General features: G+C 42.0%; 1 protein-coding gene across 1 annotated transcript in view; it reads left to right on the plus strand.

Moving 5' to 3' along the window:
- ccser1 (coiled-coil serine-rich protein 1) overlaps positions 1–19211 on the plus strand; it is an 87382-nt gene that overhangs the window by 34800 nt on the left and 33371 nt on the right. Inside the window, exons 8-10 of the mRNA XM_037481968.2 lie at positions 1534–1611; positions 8771–8848; positions 11288–11368. Of these exons, the coding sequence (XP_037337865.2) occupies positions 1534–1611; positions 8771–8848; positions 11288–11368 (237 nt within the window). The remainder of the gene's footprint in view (positions 1–1533; positions 1612–8770; positions 8849–11287; positions 11369–19211) is intronic.

The raw sequence follows: 19211 nt of genomic DNA on the forward strand, positions 1-19211 counted from the left end.
AAAAAAACTCACTAAAGTGTCTGGCAGCATGTTTGTTAATGAGGCATCCTTCCGATTTGAAAAGCGAATTATCAATGAGCGAGTGGGAATGGTTGTGTGTGGGAAAACTACAAAAGCTGTTTTCTCTTCTTGGGCCATTCATCAACTTTAGACATTTAGCTTCCAGGTAGTGGAAGTCATTAAAGCCAGAGCTCCCAGACAGTTTTTTTTTTTTTTACCATTTTCAAATCTGAAAGGCTTTTTACTGAACCACATCTAATTGTGGGGACAGCTGTGTGTTAAGGCCTGTGGGACAGGGGTGACCTTAAAGAGAATGCGTTGGCGTTGGAGGGAAAAGAGAGAGGGTGTTTTGGTGTCAGTGAGCCTGTCTCTCCGTATGGGGAGAGGCATTGATCACCTGTGACACATTGAGGGCCGGACGCCATGGCGCACCTATAATTCTGATAGGAAGGTATGCTTCTATAAAAGGTCAGCCAATGCAATAAACCATCAAGTCTATGCTGTGCAAAGATTTGAGCTAACTTGTAACTGCACACAAACAAAATCCAGATTCTTTAGTAAAAAGCACTTTTTGTCATCCCTTGCAAATAGCTGAGGGGCTGACTTTCATATGAATGTGCAAGTGAACAGAACAAAGAAAGAGATAAATATACTTTAACAAAAACAAATGAACTCTTAGAGAAGTCGTACTTCCCTTTATCCTTTTACATCCTTGTTGTGTATCTTGTCCTTTCACGCTGCACGCAGCATCACGTCGTTACCAGCAGCCCTGCGTTAAGAATTTATCCTCCACAGGTTTACCATCTGTCCTTTAACAAGCCCTCACAGGTAACATTTAGACCAGCGCCTGCTCTATTTAAGGAGTTTGTTTGTGTATGTGTGTGTGTGTGTGTGTGTGTGTGTGTGTGTGTGTGTGTGTGCGCGCGCGCCTGTCCGCCCGCCTGTGTGTGTGTGTGTGTGTGTGTGTGTGTGTGTGTGTGTGTGTGTGTGTGTGTGTGTGTGTGTGTGTGTGTGTGTGTGTGTGTGTGTGTGTGTGTGTGTGTGTGTGTGTGTGTGTGTGTGTGTGTGTGTGTGTGTGTGTGTGCTGGAGCTTCCTTGCTCTGTGCCCACTAGACACCTGTGTCAAGGAGCAGAGCCAAAAATCACAGCTGGCGTTAGACAACACAGAAATAATGTAATAGACCAGGTGAAAAGTAAAACATGAAGTTGTACAGGGAACTGTCCTACATTTTCATCAGGCAAAAGTTCAACAGACCAGAGGTAATAATGTCCTACGGACATTCTGTTGAAAATTACCATTAAAATTTTGGGATGCTGCAGCGCTAAGGAGCTCTTTTCTGGATAGAATTAGTCTATTTCCCTCTTTATGTTCTTATGGAATTAGAAGCCAGACTTCTATGTGTCATGTTTATTGCCAATACTGTTACCAGACCAAGACTAACCTTTAAAAACCCTGATGCACAATGCACTTATAATGGGAATCCTTCCCCTTATCTCAACAGTGTTTTTATACACGTACCTTTTCTTTTGCAGAGCGCTGAGATAAGTCCCGCCAGCAGCCTCCAGTCTCTACCCATCAGCCCCTGCAGTGAAAGATCCCTTCCTTTCAAGGTAACCTAAAGCAGGACTTTTTATGTTGAATATTACTGAGTTTGTACGTCTGTGTTTGAGAAAGAAGAAGAAATGTTTGCTAAGTATCGAGTGAGTGGCTTTAGGCAATTTGCAACTTTCAACCAATAATCATTGACATCTGTTAACACATTTGAATGTAAGCAACACCCACTCTTAAAGACAATGCAACCCCCCCCCCCCACCCACTCCCCATTCACCCAATCTTACAACTTTCATCCAGATTATTTGTGGTCTGTTACTGATCAATAATCTATTGCTAGATTACGGCAGGTCAGTTGATCTGTACAGTGTGCGGATGTGCTTATTAAAGTCTTTAATACAATGTTTGTGCTATCAATGAACACACGCACTGCATTTCTGTGGAGCTCTGTTGTTTTTTTAGGTCAAACACTTCCACATTGAGCCATCTGGGTCAGCTAAAAATCTGTTTTTTGAAAAGAACAATATATCTTCTTTTGATTCATATCTTGCGTTCAGTTTACCCTTATCTGAACAATAAACTCAACAACAGAAAAAAGGAACAAGGCAGGCACAGAGAGAAGGGGGGGGGGGATATAAAGGCAGAGAATAGCAAAAGGAGAGGTGGGGATAAATTGAACGAGCGATGGGTAAAGTGCTTTGCTCGCCTTGACAGGCCCCAGACACCCTCTGTCAACCTAGTCCATCAGAGCTGTGTGCCCAGATAAGATTTATTAATGCAGGGACTGGGACTCGTGTGTGTGTGTGTGTGGGTGTGAACGTGTGTGTGAACGTGTGCGCAAGGTTTGGGTTTACCAAGAGAGGGCTTTTGTCAAGCATTTTTCCTGCGATTTAGTTGGGTTGCAGCGGAGTTCTCGTTAAACCATTAAACCAGAGACAAGCAGTTGGGATGAGACTCTCTGTCCCTGTGTTGCTTTCTTAAACCTTCCACCCCTCCCCCCAATATTTCGTCATTCGAGGAATGTAAGGATGGACAGGCAGACAGATACAGCAATGTCGGACAACTGAAACTTTGATGGGGCGCATCAAAATGAGAAGATTTGGAATCCGTCACTTTGTTGTATTAAGATAGTTATTCACCAGATATGTATCATGCTTGTTGTTGCCAAAAGTGTATTGTGTTGAGGAAATGGCACCAACTGGTATCAAAGCGTCCAAACTCTTGTGATAGCCAGTGGTTGTATTTATCTCTTGTTGTGATTAACATTGGAGCCTTCGTCCTCGGTGACCTGGGGGCTCACTGTGTTTTCAAAAGGAGAGTGAGACAGCAGCCAGGAGATTGATATAAGAGGTAGGGAGAAAACAGCAAGAGCTGTAGGAATTAAGGTTAGGCAGGATATCAAAATGGGTCAAGAATGTAACTGTGGTATTGTGTGTATAATATATGATATCATATATATATATATATAAATATATAAAAGAGAAAACCTAAGAAGGGAGCAGGAAAATGCTACCTTGTAAAACAGAGCTGCAGGCATTGAAAAAAAGAACAAAACCTTTGAGAGGGCATATTGCATGAGGAAAATATGTGGAAATGGATGCAATGCTGAGAATAGGACATTGTTCTAGTTTACTATAAGATAGATCGAGGAGCGAGGGGATGAGGGAGAACGGCTTTGGGCGAAAAGCTGTCTGTGAGGTGCATACAAAGGGAATGCATTCAGTTTTGAAGACATTAAGTTAGATAACTCGGTAAAATGGATGAAAATGAATGCGGGAGTGCAAGAGATGGTGGTGGGGGAGGCAAAACGAGGGTAGAGTGTGAGGAGGAGGGCGGTAGAAAAAGAGGAACGGGAGGGGAAGAAGAAAAAGAGGGTTTGCGGAAGAGGGGCCAGAAGAGGAGAATTTGTCCTGGCACTCCAGAAAGCGACTCCGCGGGTGTAAAAATAATCCACGGTGGCCACCTGAGAGGCTGCAGTGTCACAGCGCGCCCCAGTTTAATTCAGACCCAATGCATTGGACATGATCTTTACCAGATTTTGTCCCACTTGAACTGTTGTACTGTGTTTTAGAAGACTGCAGGAAAAATCTCCCACTGGTGTTGTTACGAGTGGTGGATTCACAGCACCAGTGCGTTTGCACAATCCATTTGAACCTCAGTAATGAATGTGCATTTGTGTACATTCACCTTTGTGTCAGCACATCTGAGGAAGTTCTTTCTTTTTTTTAGTTAAGATAAATCATTGTGTCTCACGCTGCATAATTTGAAATTAATAATGCATCATTATAATGACTTCCAATATATGATTATGCAGCATTTCCCACAATATGGCCAATGTGTGAAAGTTAAAAAGATACATGAGTGCAGGACAAACTGCAAAGATGCAAGTTTCATAAGCAGACACACTATGTACAAAACAAACTCATCATCAACTTAATAAGATTGACAAGTTAAACTGACCTCCTGCCACTCTGCGGCTGGAAGACGAACATATTTCAAGTTAACTACCCTGGCAACACTAAACCGTTTCTAAACTTAAGTAACAATCCAAAGTAACTGCAAAAAAATCTTTACGATTTAAATGGCTTATTCTGAGGAGAGCAACTTAAAAGGTTCAGAATGAGTACAAATAGACAATTAATCCTAGTTCAAACACACAAGAAATATATATATATATATATATATATATATAAATGAAGGTGTTTGGGGGGCAGATAGAGAACCTGGAGCACCACATGACTGCTGCTCTTCACAAGATGCCTGCCAGTTAAAGCCTCACAGCTGACTGTATGTACCATGTCATCGATATCTGCAGCCAACTGTGGCTCTGGGATTATATGAATATATTATTTCATCTTTAAATAGTTCTGATGGGCATGGTGTGGAATGTGGTTTGAAGACTAATCATCTACAAGTGCATTTAATAATCATGGTCTCCTAATGGCCCGGTTATACATCGCTACATATTTGCGTACTTAAAAGAAAGAAATGCACGTACTCTCAAAAATTTGTACAACTTGTACAATTTCCTTTTTATACATTTCAAATCAACCCTATTAATATGCTCAGCTGGTTCAGCCTCACATTCCGCCCATCAATGGTCAGTGAAAAGCACTTCATCAAGGAGTGATGGGGAGGTTTTTTCTGTTTGTCTGTGTTGAGGATGCCGTATCAGCCCCTTTGCAATAAAGCATAGATGAATCACTGAAATGTTCATCTGCAGCGATTTTATGAACTCTAGCCACATTAAGACTACTTGGTGACTCCTTTTTGGCAGTCCTATGACACTACATTATCTTACAGATAATGATAATTATAGAAGTGCAGATAGTTCAGCCCTCTGATCTTCGCCATCAGTACGTCGAGCGCTAATTAATTATGAAGCAAATTTTGATTTGAGGTTTGCGTTGGTGTTGGGTTTCATATATCTTACAAGAGAAATGTGTTTCTAGTTGTGGCACAATAACACAAGCATTAGTAACATGACTGGTTTGACTACAAGATAATGTGTGGTGTGTAGAGAAGCTCGAGTTGACCACCTCACCAAGCGCGTCTCCAGAACATTGCTGCGGCCGGGTCTGGGTTTGCCTACAGGTGTGCAAATTCTCCCCACCATTTTGTTTTGGGATATCACAACGTTTGCATGGGAGAGACGCCGTATGTAAATTGATGACGACAGCTGACAAAGGTCACCGATTCAAAGTTGACATTCTAGATTCTAGAAAGCGTGAACCTGTCCGTGCAAATGATTTTATCAGCTCAAACTGCCCTCTTCTGTCAGTGTGCAGGCATGGTTTGCTATTAAAGGCATAATTACAGGCGGGCAGAATGTAAGCGCACACACATGAAGTGTGCACAGGTTCGATTGACATTTAGTACTGCACTTCACGTTGGGAGTACGCTACAGCGGCAGTAATGAACTGCTTTGGCAATTTGTACCAACAGAAAAGACAAATTCACAAAAAGCTGGAAAAATACCAAGCAGTCATTATTTTTTGTTTTCTGGTTGTTGGATCAAACCACTGTGGTTTCACAGTGGGGTTTAGCCTTTTTTTGTCCTCTGCAAACATCAACATTTTAGCCATTTTATCAAAGCTACTTTAGAATGCATGCTGGTATTTTCCAATATACTTCTGCATGTGTGACCGTGGTATATATTTATATATATACCTCATGGGGCATTTGGTTGGACTCTTGCACTGCCAGTTGAATAGGTTATCTTTTAGTCAGGCATTTAAAATCAACGTTTACACTTTAGAATTGAGAGGTAGATCGGTATAAAGAGAACAAGGAGAATGCGTTCGATCATGCTGCCATTTACCACACCCAATTTGAACAAATAGGCACTTTTTAAACTGGATGAAGAGGGGGGTTATAAATAATAAACAACACATTTCCTCAAATGTGTCTTTCTCAATAAAAAAAAAGTTGACAAATTAAATAATTTCTGCAAACAAGGGGAGTATAATTCATTTCCATACCCTCTTCAACTTGCTGCTGATTGCAAGTCTAGAGTGGCCTCAACCCTTTATACAAAATCACATAAAGTGGATGCACTCCAGCGATTTTGATCAGAATTATCCCCACTGCGGCTATTCCAATCACATTAGAAATAAATTTGCCTTCCCCGCTTTTCTTCCTCAGTCTTTTCCATTCAATTCAGCCCTGAACAATTGGTTGCAATGCCACCTGATGGGTGACTAAATGCACATTGTGATGCTTCTTTTAGAATACAATCTTGTTTGATAATGTCTTTATTTATTTTTTTGTAGGATATGATAAGGATATTTGAGTGTCAACAAAGTAAAGCTGTTACACTTTTTTTAAATTGTATGTCATGACATTGAGGATGCATGCCCAGTCCATTGGTATTTAAATCTGCATACTTGAGGTACATTATCTCTCTTTATGACTCTCTCTACTGATGCTGTAGCCATCCCCTCCTCTTTTATTTCTGTTTATACACTTAAAGTCTCGTCTGACCTGAAAACAAACCGTGCAAGTCATCAAAGTCGACATGGAGGGTTTTTATTCATAAGCCTGTTCTGAACATTTGAAACACAACTACTGAGTACAGGAGCATGAACACTGTTTACTTGTAGCAGCTCATTGAGAACAGCCCTCAGTCCTATTCAGGTGAGATTAATTTAAGAGGCTGACTAATGTACTAATTGTCACAGCTTGTTATTGTTTTTTTCTGTCCAATCCAAATCTCACGTTTTGTTGCTGTGCTTTGGCACGAGGAAAAAAAAAAAATGTCTTTTATTATCTACAAATAGCAGTATCCTTCCTGTAAAGCCAGGTAAATGTGGTCCATTTAGATTCAATACCGCAGGGTTATTTTTTTTGTTAATTGTTTTTCTATTTGGGAAAGGTTTTCACTTTTAGGTTTTATCACCATGGAGGCACTTAGCGAAGCTTTTAGCTTTGTCCTCCTTGACCATTATCTTTTGTCTATGTTAAGCTCCCACACAGACCTCAACATCAATTAGTAAAATGACAAAGCCTGAAAACAAAACCCCCAAACCTTTGTCAACCCCCCCCCACAGAGACACACATGCACACAATCTGATACACTAGTGCTGGTTCTGTCTCTTTAGCTTTCCGAGACAGACTGAGTTAGAAAGTCCGACGGGTTCTGCAGGGGAGTGATGGTCTTTGAGAGGCAAGGCAAGTGTATCTGTTCACAGCGAGGGGATTCAAAGTGTGTTACGTGAAAGCTCAAAAAAACAAGTAAGTAAGGCCTTAGAAGGGATTCAACAGTTTTACAATGTTTTGAATTAGTTTGTGAACTGTTGCAGGGCATCAAACCACCACAAATAACTGAAAAACACCACTGGAGTCCTTGGAGCGCACCGGAGACCACCACGGGGTACAAGTAGTACACCGGATTTGACGAGGCCTTTCGCCTAAATCATAATGTACTTGATTAGTTTTAATTTAAGGGAGGAGTAATACGTATTCTCAGACAGATTATTATTCATCATAATGATCGCAGTTGAACACGCTCCTGATTTCTGGTGTCACTTGAGGATGATGCTAGTAGGCTGTGTTTGCATCAGAGAGGTCACTTAAAGGGCGTTTTTGTAGATGTACAGATCCCCGCGGTCTCCCTTTGACTCTGTCCTTTAGCTAGATGGCTCCCTACGGTCTCTGACCATCACGATCAGCCTGGGGCCCTCTCTGTCCTCTCCTTCCCACAATCACTGTTAGTCTCCGCCTCATTTTACTGCGGTTATCTCGCCCCTCTTTTTAGCTCCTGCTCTTATGTCCTTGAGGAGGTAATAACAGTCTGTTTGTCATCCGCATCCTCTCTCTCTCTCGCTCTGTTACTGCTCTCCTCTGTTCTTCTCCCTGTGTCACTCTGTCCAAACGGTCAGTTTTGTAATATTTTAATATCAAAGCTGCTTGGTGTGGAGCGCAGTTTTTGGACCTCCCCACGACTCACTGTTTAGCATGGGATCTTCTGGCAACTAAAACAGCAGGTTTTAAAAAAAAAAGGCTTCTTTTCAAAATCAGGTGGTGAGTTTGATTGTGGAAGTTTTCCCTGCAGTAACGTTAAAACACAAGTCGTGTCACATCATTTTACTCGGGGGAATTCAATTATGCATTTTTCAAATGAGATTCAAACAATTGCATCACAAATATAGTCATAAACATGATACATCATAAATGAAAAACACATTTTAATGTGACATTATGCCATTTTTAGAATGATTTATCGATTTTTTTTTTCCCCTTATCAGCACTTTGTAACTGTTGTTTTAAACGTTTCCATAAGAATTAGTTATTTTTTACCGTATTTCGACTCTCCTCCTTCTCCGTAGTAATGTTCCCTTACAACACAAGGTCATATTAGAGTGCTCTGGGGTGCCGCCATAGGACGCGCCAAGTTTATCACAGAAAGAAGGAGATCAGAATGCCTGCATGCATGACACCTTTATTACTTTTAATACACACACACACACACACACAGCGAGACTACAACCAAACACGCTCATAAATGTACATAAAACACTTCCAAACACACGTAAACTTTTATGGATACGGTCAGAAATTCCTACACACACACACACACACACACACACACACACACTGTTTGTACATTGTCATCCTCTTAGGCTCTTTGTATTGCTTTTGCGGGAATACGGCGCCGTAGATAAATCATTGCTGTCTGCGGCGTCCTAAGTAATGTGCTGTCCTGCTGCTTGTGTTCAGGATGTCTGCAGAGAGGAGGCCCTGCTGCAACAGCTGAGAGAGAAAGAGGAACTGATTCTCAGACTCCACCATGAGCTGGTAAGGTTCTTTTTTCGAAGTTTATAATGCTGGAATAAAAATAAAAGCTTTTACTAAACCCGGATTTTTCAGGGGGAAAAAAATGGATCAAATCAAAGCTCCATTTTGAATTCCTGTGAACAAAACCTATAGTAGAAAAAGCAGCTACCAGAAAACGTTTCAGATGGCGTTTGTTCAGCGATAAGTACACATAATGCTCTGAAAACACCAAAATGAACCAACAAATTAAAACATTTCGTTGAACTAAAATCAATCGCAACTCGTAGCATAAACTCGGACATTAATATACGGCAGGTTTGCTCATCGAATTCCATCTGCATCATAGTTTCTTTCTCTGGGTCTCTTAACTTTAAAAAAAAAATTATTATTATTAACTTGAATTAGCTTGAATGTTTTTGCATTATTTACCACATTACCCAGGAGGCACCATTTTTCATCCCCTTTCAAACATTTCAAAGAACTGGAAAGTTTTCTTTTTAAATTTGCCAAACGGGTTTGTCAGTTTTCCTTCATTATGGTGTTGTGCTATGTGCGAGTCACAGGGAAGAATGATCACAGAGAGAAAGGGAAGGGTTTTATCATCGGCATCAAATGGCACCAGCTTTTCCATTTTTCTTTTTATGTAAACTGCTCGTTCCTACCAATCTAACATAGTAGCATCGTTTTAATTGGGACTTCAGTCAAGCCAACAGAAGTTTAATTTGTTCACAAATCTGCCCCTGCTTGTAGGTTGAGAAGCGTTGATCCACTTCCACGATTGGATATTTGATAATACCAAAACGTCTGAAAATGGGATTGAAACGGAAAATATAGTGTGTTGTCTTTTATTCTCTCCACACTTTCGGAAACTCTGTTGGATCATCTCCAAAGATTCTCCAAACGGCAACGCTTCTTCATTCGTCATTTGCTCATCCATAATTTGTCACCTGTTCCATGGAAGCGATGTAACGCAGACATCATGCCAGGCCTCGAACGTCAGGGCGCCAACCCACTCACTAGATCCTCATTTGGCATCTGTTTGTTTGATGACTGTCTGGCAGTCGCATCTCGTGTTTCTCCCTGAGCAGCACCTGTCTACCTGTCTACCTCTCTCTAGATGTTAGGTGAATACTTACATGCGATGGAGACTTGAGTGAAAACAACAATGCTTTACTCAAAGGAGGATACTTTCAAAATCTGGCTTACTGCATCGAGTTTCTCCAAAGTCGCCTTTGTCACATTTGTATTCAGACCCCAGACTTAAATGGGAACTCGGAACCGACTCCAAGAGGCAGCAATATTTAGACTATTGTCGCCGTTCCTAACGGGTCATGTGACCATCGTGCTTGACAGGCAATTTAACGCTCTGCACACCCACTTTGTACATCTTCATTTTAATCAACACAATAGTTCCTTCCTCTGAATCAAGTTTATTCTGTCACAGTCCATGTTGTCCTTGTGAACCTTTGTAAAGGTCTATAAGCCGAGGTTGAAAGGCGATACCTTGTGCAGCATTTTGAAGGAAAGGGCATCTCGTAGCCAACACTTTTTTTTTTCGCTCTGCCTCCTCCTGTAAATCTGCCAGTGAAAACCTATTAATTATCTCCTGGAAGGACCTGCTTGCTGGCTGGCCATCACTGGCTGTCACTATTTATGACTTTACTTCCCTCTCGCCTCCTGCATTTTGTTGAGGAGCTGTGCTCCACCTGCAACATTTTGCTGCAGAAAGCCCCTTCTGCTTGTCATGTGGGCAGTGGATGAGCAATGAAAACTGGTTAGGAAAGGATGAGTCAGCTACCCTCTTCTGGATTTGAACGGGATGTTGGATTGGGTTTAAGGCCATGTCATAAATTAACTTTCTTTAATTCTCCGTCCCGTAAATCCATCCTTACACCGTCGTCGGATTTCTGGTGATTCATTTAAGTCTAAGGTTGACAGAGTGATAATCATCATGCTGGAAATATTTCTTGGCCTTTCTAATTCAGAGGACCGGCAACCTGCTTTTTGAAGGTAATCCCACGGTGGGGATGCACGATTCAGCAGGTTTCTGGTCATGTTGAAGTAGCTGTATTTTGAACACTTTTCTCTACACACCTGTCTGTTAATCTGCGAAAGGAAACCAAATAATTACCTCCCAGAAGGACCATTCCAGCAGGCGGACCAGTGCTACCTGTCACCTTTTATGAAATCTTCTTTACTGCACTTTGAGGATGGTCCCTGCTTCAATATTGCAGCATGAAAAATAAATTCCCCTGCAACTCGGCGCAGTTTTACGACCTCTTGGATTTCCAGGTGATGCAGACAAAGGGGAGAGACTGGTTTGGCTCTGAGGTTTTTAAGAGGTGCAGTTTCTTTCTGATGATAACTAGTTCTACAAGTCTGCTGTGATGCTCTGATTTATTCATGTTAAATGTGAGATTTTGGACATGGCTGACCAGTGTGCGTTTGTTTCCTATGCAGGAGAGTGCCAAAGCTGCCCAGAAGAAGAAAGACTGCCAAATGACTGACCATGCAACACAGACAGAGCACATAGGGCCGGAGGTGAGACACACACAGACCACACACCAACATGTTAACCATGCACTCTGCGCTGAATTTCAACCATTTGGACAAATGATTTATGCAAATATCTAAAATCTTTTAAAATCAATCGTAACAAACCCTTCTTCGCTACCCAATCCCTGGCTATGGATCTTATGCTGAGCTACTTCCCCCACCTTTTCTACCGTCTTTTCGTTTCCATTCAAGAGCTTTTTTACATTAAGCTAAAGCAATAATCCATTTGACTCATTCTAAAGATGTTGTATTGTGGACACATTCACATTATAGTCCACATCTCCAATTCTCACAGTGCTGAGAAAGGGGGCTGTGCTGCTTCCTACCTAGGCCCTTGACGTGGCCTCCTTGGCTTCACTAGGGGCTGACAGTATGGGAACGCTGCCGACTTAATGGATGACTGTCTAAAAATGGCTGCCTGTAAAAGGAAACGGGAGCAGAGTTTCTTTCTCTCTCATCTCTCTCATCTTTCTAAAAAAAAACATGTTCCTAAAAGGTGTTTCACTGTGTGGACGAGTGGGTGCAAAATACTCACACTAACACACACACAGTGACATGCACACAAACACACATGCAGACGGATCAAGTTTGATTTTACTCCGAGAGGGTCAAAATAAATGCACATAGCAGACAAAAACCTCCCCATCTGTTGACTTTGAAGTATGTGCTGCAGGATACCAACTTTTACACTATTAAGCTTTAGTTGTTGGCTTCACAGAGCCCCTACATTATATTCTCGTACTTGGAGGCAGAGATTTAGAGACAATAAAGTGATTTGCTTTATAGCTTTGGGATTCCACCGATGATAACGGCACATTTTGTATAATCGAACGATGTGTTACAATCCCGGCAAATCTTATTTGGCACAGTTTATTCCCTTCAAAGAACTGCTCTTCCCACTATGATGATACTCACAGAGTGTGATTTTGTCATCTGGACAATACATTTGCTACCTCAACCCGTCGTGAATTTTGCTCCATGATCTTGCAGACGTTTTAGAATATTGAACATACAAACAGTGTGGTTTGGTATGTGGTTATTTTGCATTGGGCTTTTCATTCATAGTAAAGATGGTTTATCTGAGCATAAACAAAGTGTGAGACTGCAGATGGAAGACATACCGACCACAGTCAAATGACAGTAAACCTCAGTTAAATGGATAGGCCTTTGCAGGGTGAAGGTTGCTAATTCATTGGAATTTCTCCACTATGTGACCATAGATCAAATACAACAATAACATACTCGTCTTAATTGAGGTTTGTGTAATTTTGTGAAAGTTCTCTGTGGGTGGTGCGTGTCCCAAAGTACAGATCTAAGCGCAACATTTACCAGCTCCAAACAGGCGGGCTGTAGATATTGAATCTTGACACCTCAAGTGCTGTGCAGCGCTGGACCGCTAATGACACCCACCTACCTCCACATGTTTCTTCTGCGCTGTAAGAAGAGTGGCCCTGTGCAGGTGCAAAAGCCTCATTGTGCCTCAGAAAAATACCACTTTGCCGACTGTGTCTGCATGAAGCTACACAGTTCAATCCTATCATTTCATGATAACTGTCATCACACTTCCTTTCTCCGTTCTTCTCTTTTCTTTCTGCACATCTCAGGTTTCCATCTCTGTGTCTCTTTCTTTCACTTTCGCACACACGCCCGCATACACATCTTAAGATACGACTGTCCCGCATTTGCCGTCACTGACTAATGCATTTCTCATAATGTAGCTTAAAATGGCCCCACGTAATTGTATATTTGTCAGTACTGGAGGCTACAGCCAGAGAGGAGGTGGCTTAGGTGTGTTAGTGTGCAAATGTGTCTGCCTCCCCGTATGTTTGTCATTCAGTGTGTCTGTTGCATGCAAGTTTGTGTGTGCTTGTGTTGTGAAGCTGCCATTAGTCCTGCCCGTGGACAACAAAGTTGATAAAGGTTCTGTTGAAGGTAGCAACAAAACTTTAGTCAAACAGATGATACTGTAGGTGTTAAAGGACAGATAATGCATTCAATTTATATTTTTTGTCACGCCTCCCAAGGGATATTTGTTCTTTTTCTATGGTAGTGTCACTAACAGAGAATGCATTTAGTTGAAGTACTTTATTTTATCCAAATATGTTTTCCTCGACAAAATACCCTACAGCAAAAAGGTATTTTTATGTTGTCAGTTCGGGTCATTTTTATTTTTCAAGTTCATTTAATTAAAACTAATTGCAGACACTTATCTGCATACGGAGGCAAGTGAGTTTAATCCTGTCTTTGCTCCTACAGTGGAGTGTATACAAGGAGAGATTGACACTTCTATATACACTCAATTATAACCCCTGTGAGGTGAAATGCTTGATTAATTTGCTAATCATTCAAATTCAAGTGGTGCCACTGTTTTTCACCTGCTCCGCAGAAATACAACATTGGTCCATTAAAAGGAGTAGAGCAATGTGCAAATATCAAGTGAAACAGCTCCTCACTGTCTTTGAGCGTATGTTGGAGTTTTCCTAGTAGCTCCTGAGACGGAACAGTGTCAGGATCACGTTGAGCTTATCTCCCTAATGCAGTACGTCCGACTTTAGGAATTCTGGCCGGTACTCAAGCGTAGGGCATTGCTATCTATTATAAAACCAGTTCCTATGGAGTCCTCCATATGCTCGGGCCCCTTGAGTAGATGGGCTCTTAATTAGAGGAGCAGCTGGCTGCCCGCTAGCAAGCTAGGCTAGCAGCACAGGTGACTTAACTCAGCGGTAGCTTCAGCATGTGTGGCCTGATTTGTAGCCCCCCCCCCCCTCCATCCCATTTGTGCATAGTTGTGTGTGTGTGTGTGTGTGTGTGTGTCCATGTGTGTGTGGGAGATGGCGCAGTGTGCAGCGGGCTTTATGTAGGTTAGCTACCCCAGTGCATCCAGGACACTCCGCTAGCAACCCAAAGTATGTCTACAAGTGGGGCAGCTATTTCTAATGCTTCCTCCGCTTCACAAGGTCGACCACCCTACTCATCCTCTCTCCTTCTCTCCTCCCACTTTTCCTCACTCATTTGTCCTCATGCTTTTCTCTGACCTGTGTTCGCCGGCTGATCCGCGATTGTTCACAAGTCGCTTCACCAAGGTTTCAGGCGCCCTCTGTGAATCCTTCAGGGATCCTCTTGCCCCGGTTACTCCACCTTCCGACACCCGGTCCGAAGACTTTAACCGGGGTACCTTGTGTTATTTTATAGTAGGTTTGCATCGACCTCACTGACAAGTCACCCTGTGCTCGCACGTGAGTTTAGTTCTAAAGTTCTAAAGTGTGAACCATCATCCACTCTCGTTGTTGAGGTTTCCGATTCCCCATCTTTCTGCCAATGAAAAATAAATGGCAAGTAAAGTCTAAGCAAAACTGAGAAAGATTAAGAAAAAACAGGGGGGGAGGGGAGGTGTGAGGGACAAAAGGCGAAGATCTAAAGCATTTAATGTCCCGCAGAGACTCTTTACAGCTGGAGTTGAGGTGACTGTTTGAAAGTTCTTTTTAGAGGGGATTGAATTGATTGAGATTGCTTTCTTTCAGCAAGTTAATTTCATGGGCATTCTTACAAGGAACATTTTATGGAGGGGAATTCAAAGCTCTTGATGGTTAGCTTGCTCTCGCTCTCCCTTTCACTCTCCTATCATTTTCTATTCTCCCTAGATTTGTGCAACTTTGCTGCCTCTTTTTTCTGCTGCAACAAGCAGCTCTATCTGTTATGTGGTCGATCCACAAAATCATCCCAAAACGTTTAATCCTGAATGCTGAAATCGACAAAGGTCACATGTTCATAATATTGTGTTTGTGTGTGCATGCTTATGACACATGCACACGAGCCATGCACATACAAGAATGCAGGCTCTTTTGTACCGACTTCACACAGAACCCGTGACTTTATCCCCTCACTCTTTAGAAGCTTCCCTTTAAGAAGCTTAGCAGAATGAGAGGAGCTAAGAAATAGTTGAGGGTTGTTGATGAGCTATTACATTTGAATGAAAAAACAATTAAGTAGATCATGCAAATTCTTCCCTTCTCGTCTCTCTCGTCATCTTAAGGGAAGTATGCTGAGGTATGGAGCCGCTTGTTTACATTTGTACATGTAGCCATGTATGTGAAAAGCCACATATTGTGCTCAATACGTGTTTTAATGTAGCAGTTTGTTGTTGCTCCAAACTGTTACTCTGTTAAAGAGCGATAGTTGTCTGTTATTAATAGTTGTCATGAAGTTATAACCGTGACTCCATCTCGATACACGGAACACAAGCAGCTCCCACCACTGCGCCCTCGCCAGGGAGCGGTGAACAATACATTTTTCTTCCATGATTTAAAGGTCTGCTGACAGATAACTCATTAGCTATGTTAGGAATCCAAAACTGACAGGCAATGCCAAGACGCGTCAATGAAATAATCAGATATGTCCCCGTGGGACCTTATAAAAAGATTGAGGTGGATACGGGATTCTCTGAGCAGAGGACCAGTTTATCTTTCTTTCAATTAAAATGGTAATGACATCTGTATAACAAAACAGCTGTTCTTTTTTAATCTGAGGGATCTGCCTTTCTGCTTTGGATGTCTGTGAATTTGTACTTGCTCTTGGATCTTTGGTTCGATTACCATCTGATATGTCCTCACCTGGCCAGCGGACTTTTTTTTATCTGTTCCTTCATCCCGGCGGTATTTTATCTCGAAGGTGTGCAACATTAAGGTATAGAGCAAGAATTATACATCATGTTATGCAGTACATGCACGCAGAGTCTATCTGCAAATCATCGTGACTAATATAGCCACAACCTCCTTTACAGATGTGTCAGTAAATATCACTGATGGTACTGTGACATATGGCGACGCTATTCCGGCGCATCAGTGGGCGTCGGTGCTCGTGCACAATGGACTGAGGCTGTACGTCGGAAAAAAGCGTTAAATCTGAAGCGGGGGGTATCTGTTTGGGTCGTGTGTCCACCTTTGACGGCTCACGTTTCAAGCTGACTTGTGCCCCGTTTCAGCCGTCCGAACACGAGCACTTACAAACTAAACTAAAAAAATCGATTCATTTCCTTGGCCTTTTGTTTCGCGGGATGTTTTTTTTTTTCACGGGTTTATTGATCCCATTTTCAGCAGAAAAAGACACGGAACACGTTTGGCACACCCCCCTTTCTGGGAGAGCGCTCCTAATGAGCACCGTTGGTCGGCCCGAAGTCCGCATGCGTGATGCGTCACCGTGACAAGTTAAGCAGTAGCAGGAGGAAGGAGGGTCCAGTGCTGATGGTGCCTATGTAGGTCTCTATCTCCTATTCCTGTAAAGTGGATCATTTTGTATGTTGGTAGTCCTCACTGAGAGATGGTGCTGCCAAGGATGGAAATAAGAAAGAAAGAAGGAGGAGGAGGAGGAGGACACGGAGGCTGCAGAGGCCGTTTTCTGCCCCACTTAGTTTTATACATTCTTTTTATGCCTGTCAGTCTTCTTGTCCTTCCTTCTCTTCTATAAATTTATGATATTCCTAATCCTTCTTGTCTTTCTCTCTCTGCCTCTTTCCATGGAAACGCCCTTGATTATTTTTTTTAAATCTTTCTCTCTTTTTGCTCTGATCTCTCTCTCTCTATCTTCATATTGCTCCTCCTCTCTCTCTCACACTCTGACCTCTCCCCCTCCCCCCCCATCCCCCCCGCCTCTTTCAATCATCTTATTTGTCTTTCTTTTAGACTGCATGCATGTCATTCATCTCAAATCTCTGCTTTCGATCGTTCCCGTCCATCTTTCATCTCTTGCACGTGTTACTCATCCATTAGGTCTTTGAATTCCTCACAATGTGCCTCCCTCCATTCTCATCATCATGGCCGGCCTCTAACCTGTATATCTCTCTGTTCACACTCTCTCCCTCCCTCCTCTCATTCCTCTCCTTTATTACCGTTAATCTTTTGCCCTGCCTTGTCCCTCCCTGTCATTTCTCATCCTGTATTACAGTTTCTCTCCAACTGTTGTTAACCCTCTCCTCTCCACCTCTTAACTGCAGACTGTCCTGCATGTGCTGTTTATCTGCTGGTCAGTTTTTGTGCTGTTATTTATGTTCACTGGAAGGGTAAAAGTTGAATCCAGCTTGTCTCTTTGGGTTTGTGGTTCCCAGAGATGAGGTGTGGAAAGAAACATGAAGACCATGGTCATTATAGCGGGATGGCTGCTATGAAGGAGGTTCATGTTCAAATCAAAAAATCGATCATGTGTGCGAGAAATTTTGCTTAATGTTAAAAAAGTTGAGTGATAGAGAATCGTTGTGGCGAGGGAAGGCCGGACAGCATTCATTTGATTCTATGGGTCAGCAGATTTATTTGATAACTGTACAACTGTTATACATTCACACACACTACGTGTTTGTATATGCAGTATTCAATACTTTACGACAGACCTGGTTTTTCTCATCCTGAATGAATACGTTACAAACTGTGATAAAGTGTCAACTCTTGAGCTTCGTAGGTGTTGGTTGGCTGATTCAGTCACCTTGTTCTCACATGGTTCTGAACGTAGTGCTAAACTAATACAACAGCTTTCTGGGTTGAGCTACAAAGTTAGTGGAGAGATATAAAAGTGGTGTCAAGTTTTCTAAAATGATAATGCTAGTTTTCAAAATAGTCTTCATTGACCCACACAAGCAGTTGATTGTACTGTATTATTGTTTATTATTCAATTTTAGTTTTAGTTCAAGTACTAAAACTGATATTTAGAATGAATGTACAAGCCTTACAAGTTGCTGGCTCGCTTAGGTCAGACTTGTTAGTGTTGTTAACTCAAGATTATTTAACTGTATTGCCATAACAAAGCATCCACTCATTAAGGCAGTGTGATTAACACTAGTGCACTCAATCCACTTGAAGCGGAGCAAACCTTCATATTGTGGCTAATCAACCTATACGGCTGTACTATTAATATGCAGTCAGCAAAATGTGAAGGCCAAATTAGACTGCTCAGGATAAATGACTGCAGCAGCAGTAGGATAACAAATTATCATTCAAATGCAAGTTTATAGATTAACTGTTTTTCTCTGGTATATTAAAAGATGATGCAGCGCTTATTTTTCATATTTCTTCATGCAGTTTTGTTATTCAAATTAATTAGTACGGGTAACAGAGCATTACCTGCTTGGACAATATTAATATGGATGACATAAGCTGACGATACTCTGGACGCAGTGTTATTTGGGTGCTGCACATACATGTTTTCGTCATGTTTTTGTCATTTGCCTAAAAAGGTTGTCCTCGGTCTCATGGCTCCTGAACACAATGTTGTAGAATTTGTGGTTTTTGGCACGTAAATGGCAGAGTGGGTACAGGAAGAACAACCCTGCGTGGGAACATGAAGCAAAAAAAAAAAAAAAAAACACGAGTATTTTTAAACCCTCTACTCTACTGAGGCGTCACCAGGCTCCTCTGCTCATCAAAACCGGCACCAGTGACGCAAATCACCTTTTCAATTTCTCCTAACTATTACAGAAAGGAGGCAAGCGAGGCTTTGCGCAGTGTGTATCCAGTGCACATCGCCATGTTTTGAATAGACACTCAGGGCTGTAGCAGAGAGCGAGAGAGTTATTTACACGTAGCGAAAAAAGACAACACGCCACTGGCATTATGGGGCAGGCCGCGCAGAGGCTTGATTGCTGTGAAATGTACCAACATTTATATTGCTTTCTCCTTTAATCTTACAACAATCCCTCTTTGTTTCCGCGCCCATTTTTTTTCATTATCGGTTGCTCTTTGTGTCAACATGTCTTCTGTTTCCAGGGCATCAAGGCGCATGGGAGCGCCACTTTGTCGTCAAGGAGACCACTGAGTGAGTGTCTCTGTTCTGATATCACCTGACT

Source organism: Pungitius pungitius, chromosome 5, assembly GCF_949316345.1.
Source record: "Pungitius pungitius chromosome 5, fPunPun2.1, whole genome shotgun sequence".
In the NCBI taxonomy this organism is placed as follows: domain Eukaryota; kingdom Metazoa; phylum Chordata; class Actinopteri; order Perciformes; family Gasterosteidae; genus Pungitius; species Pungitius pungitius.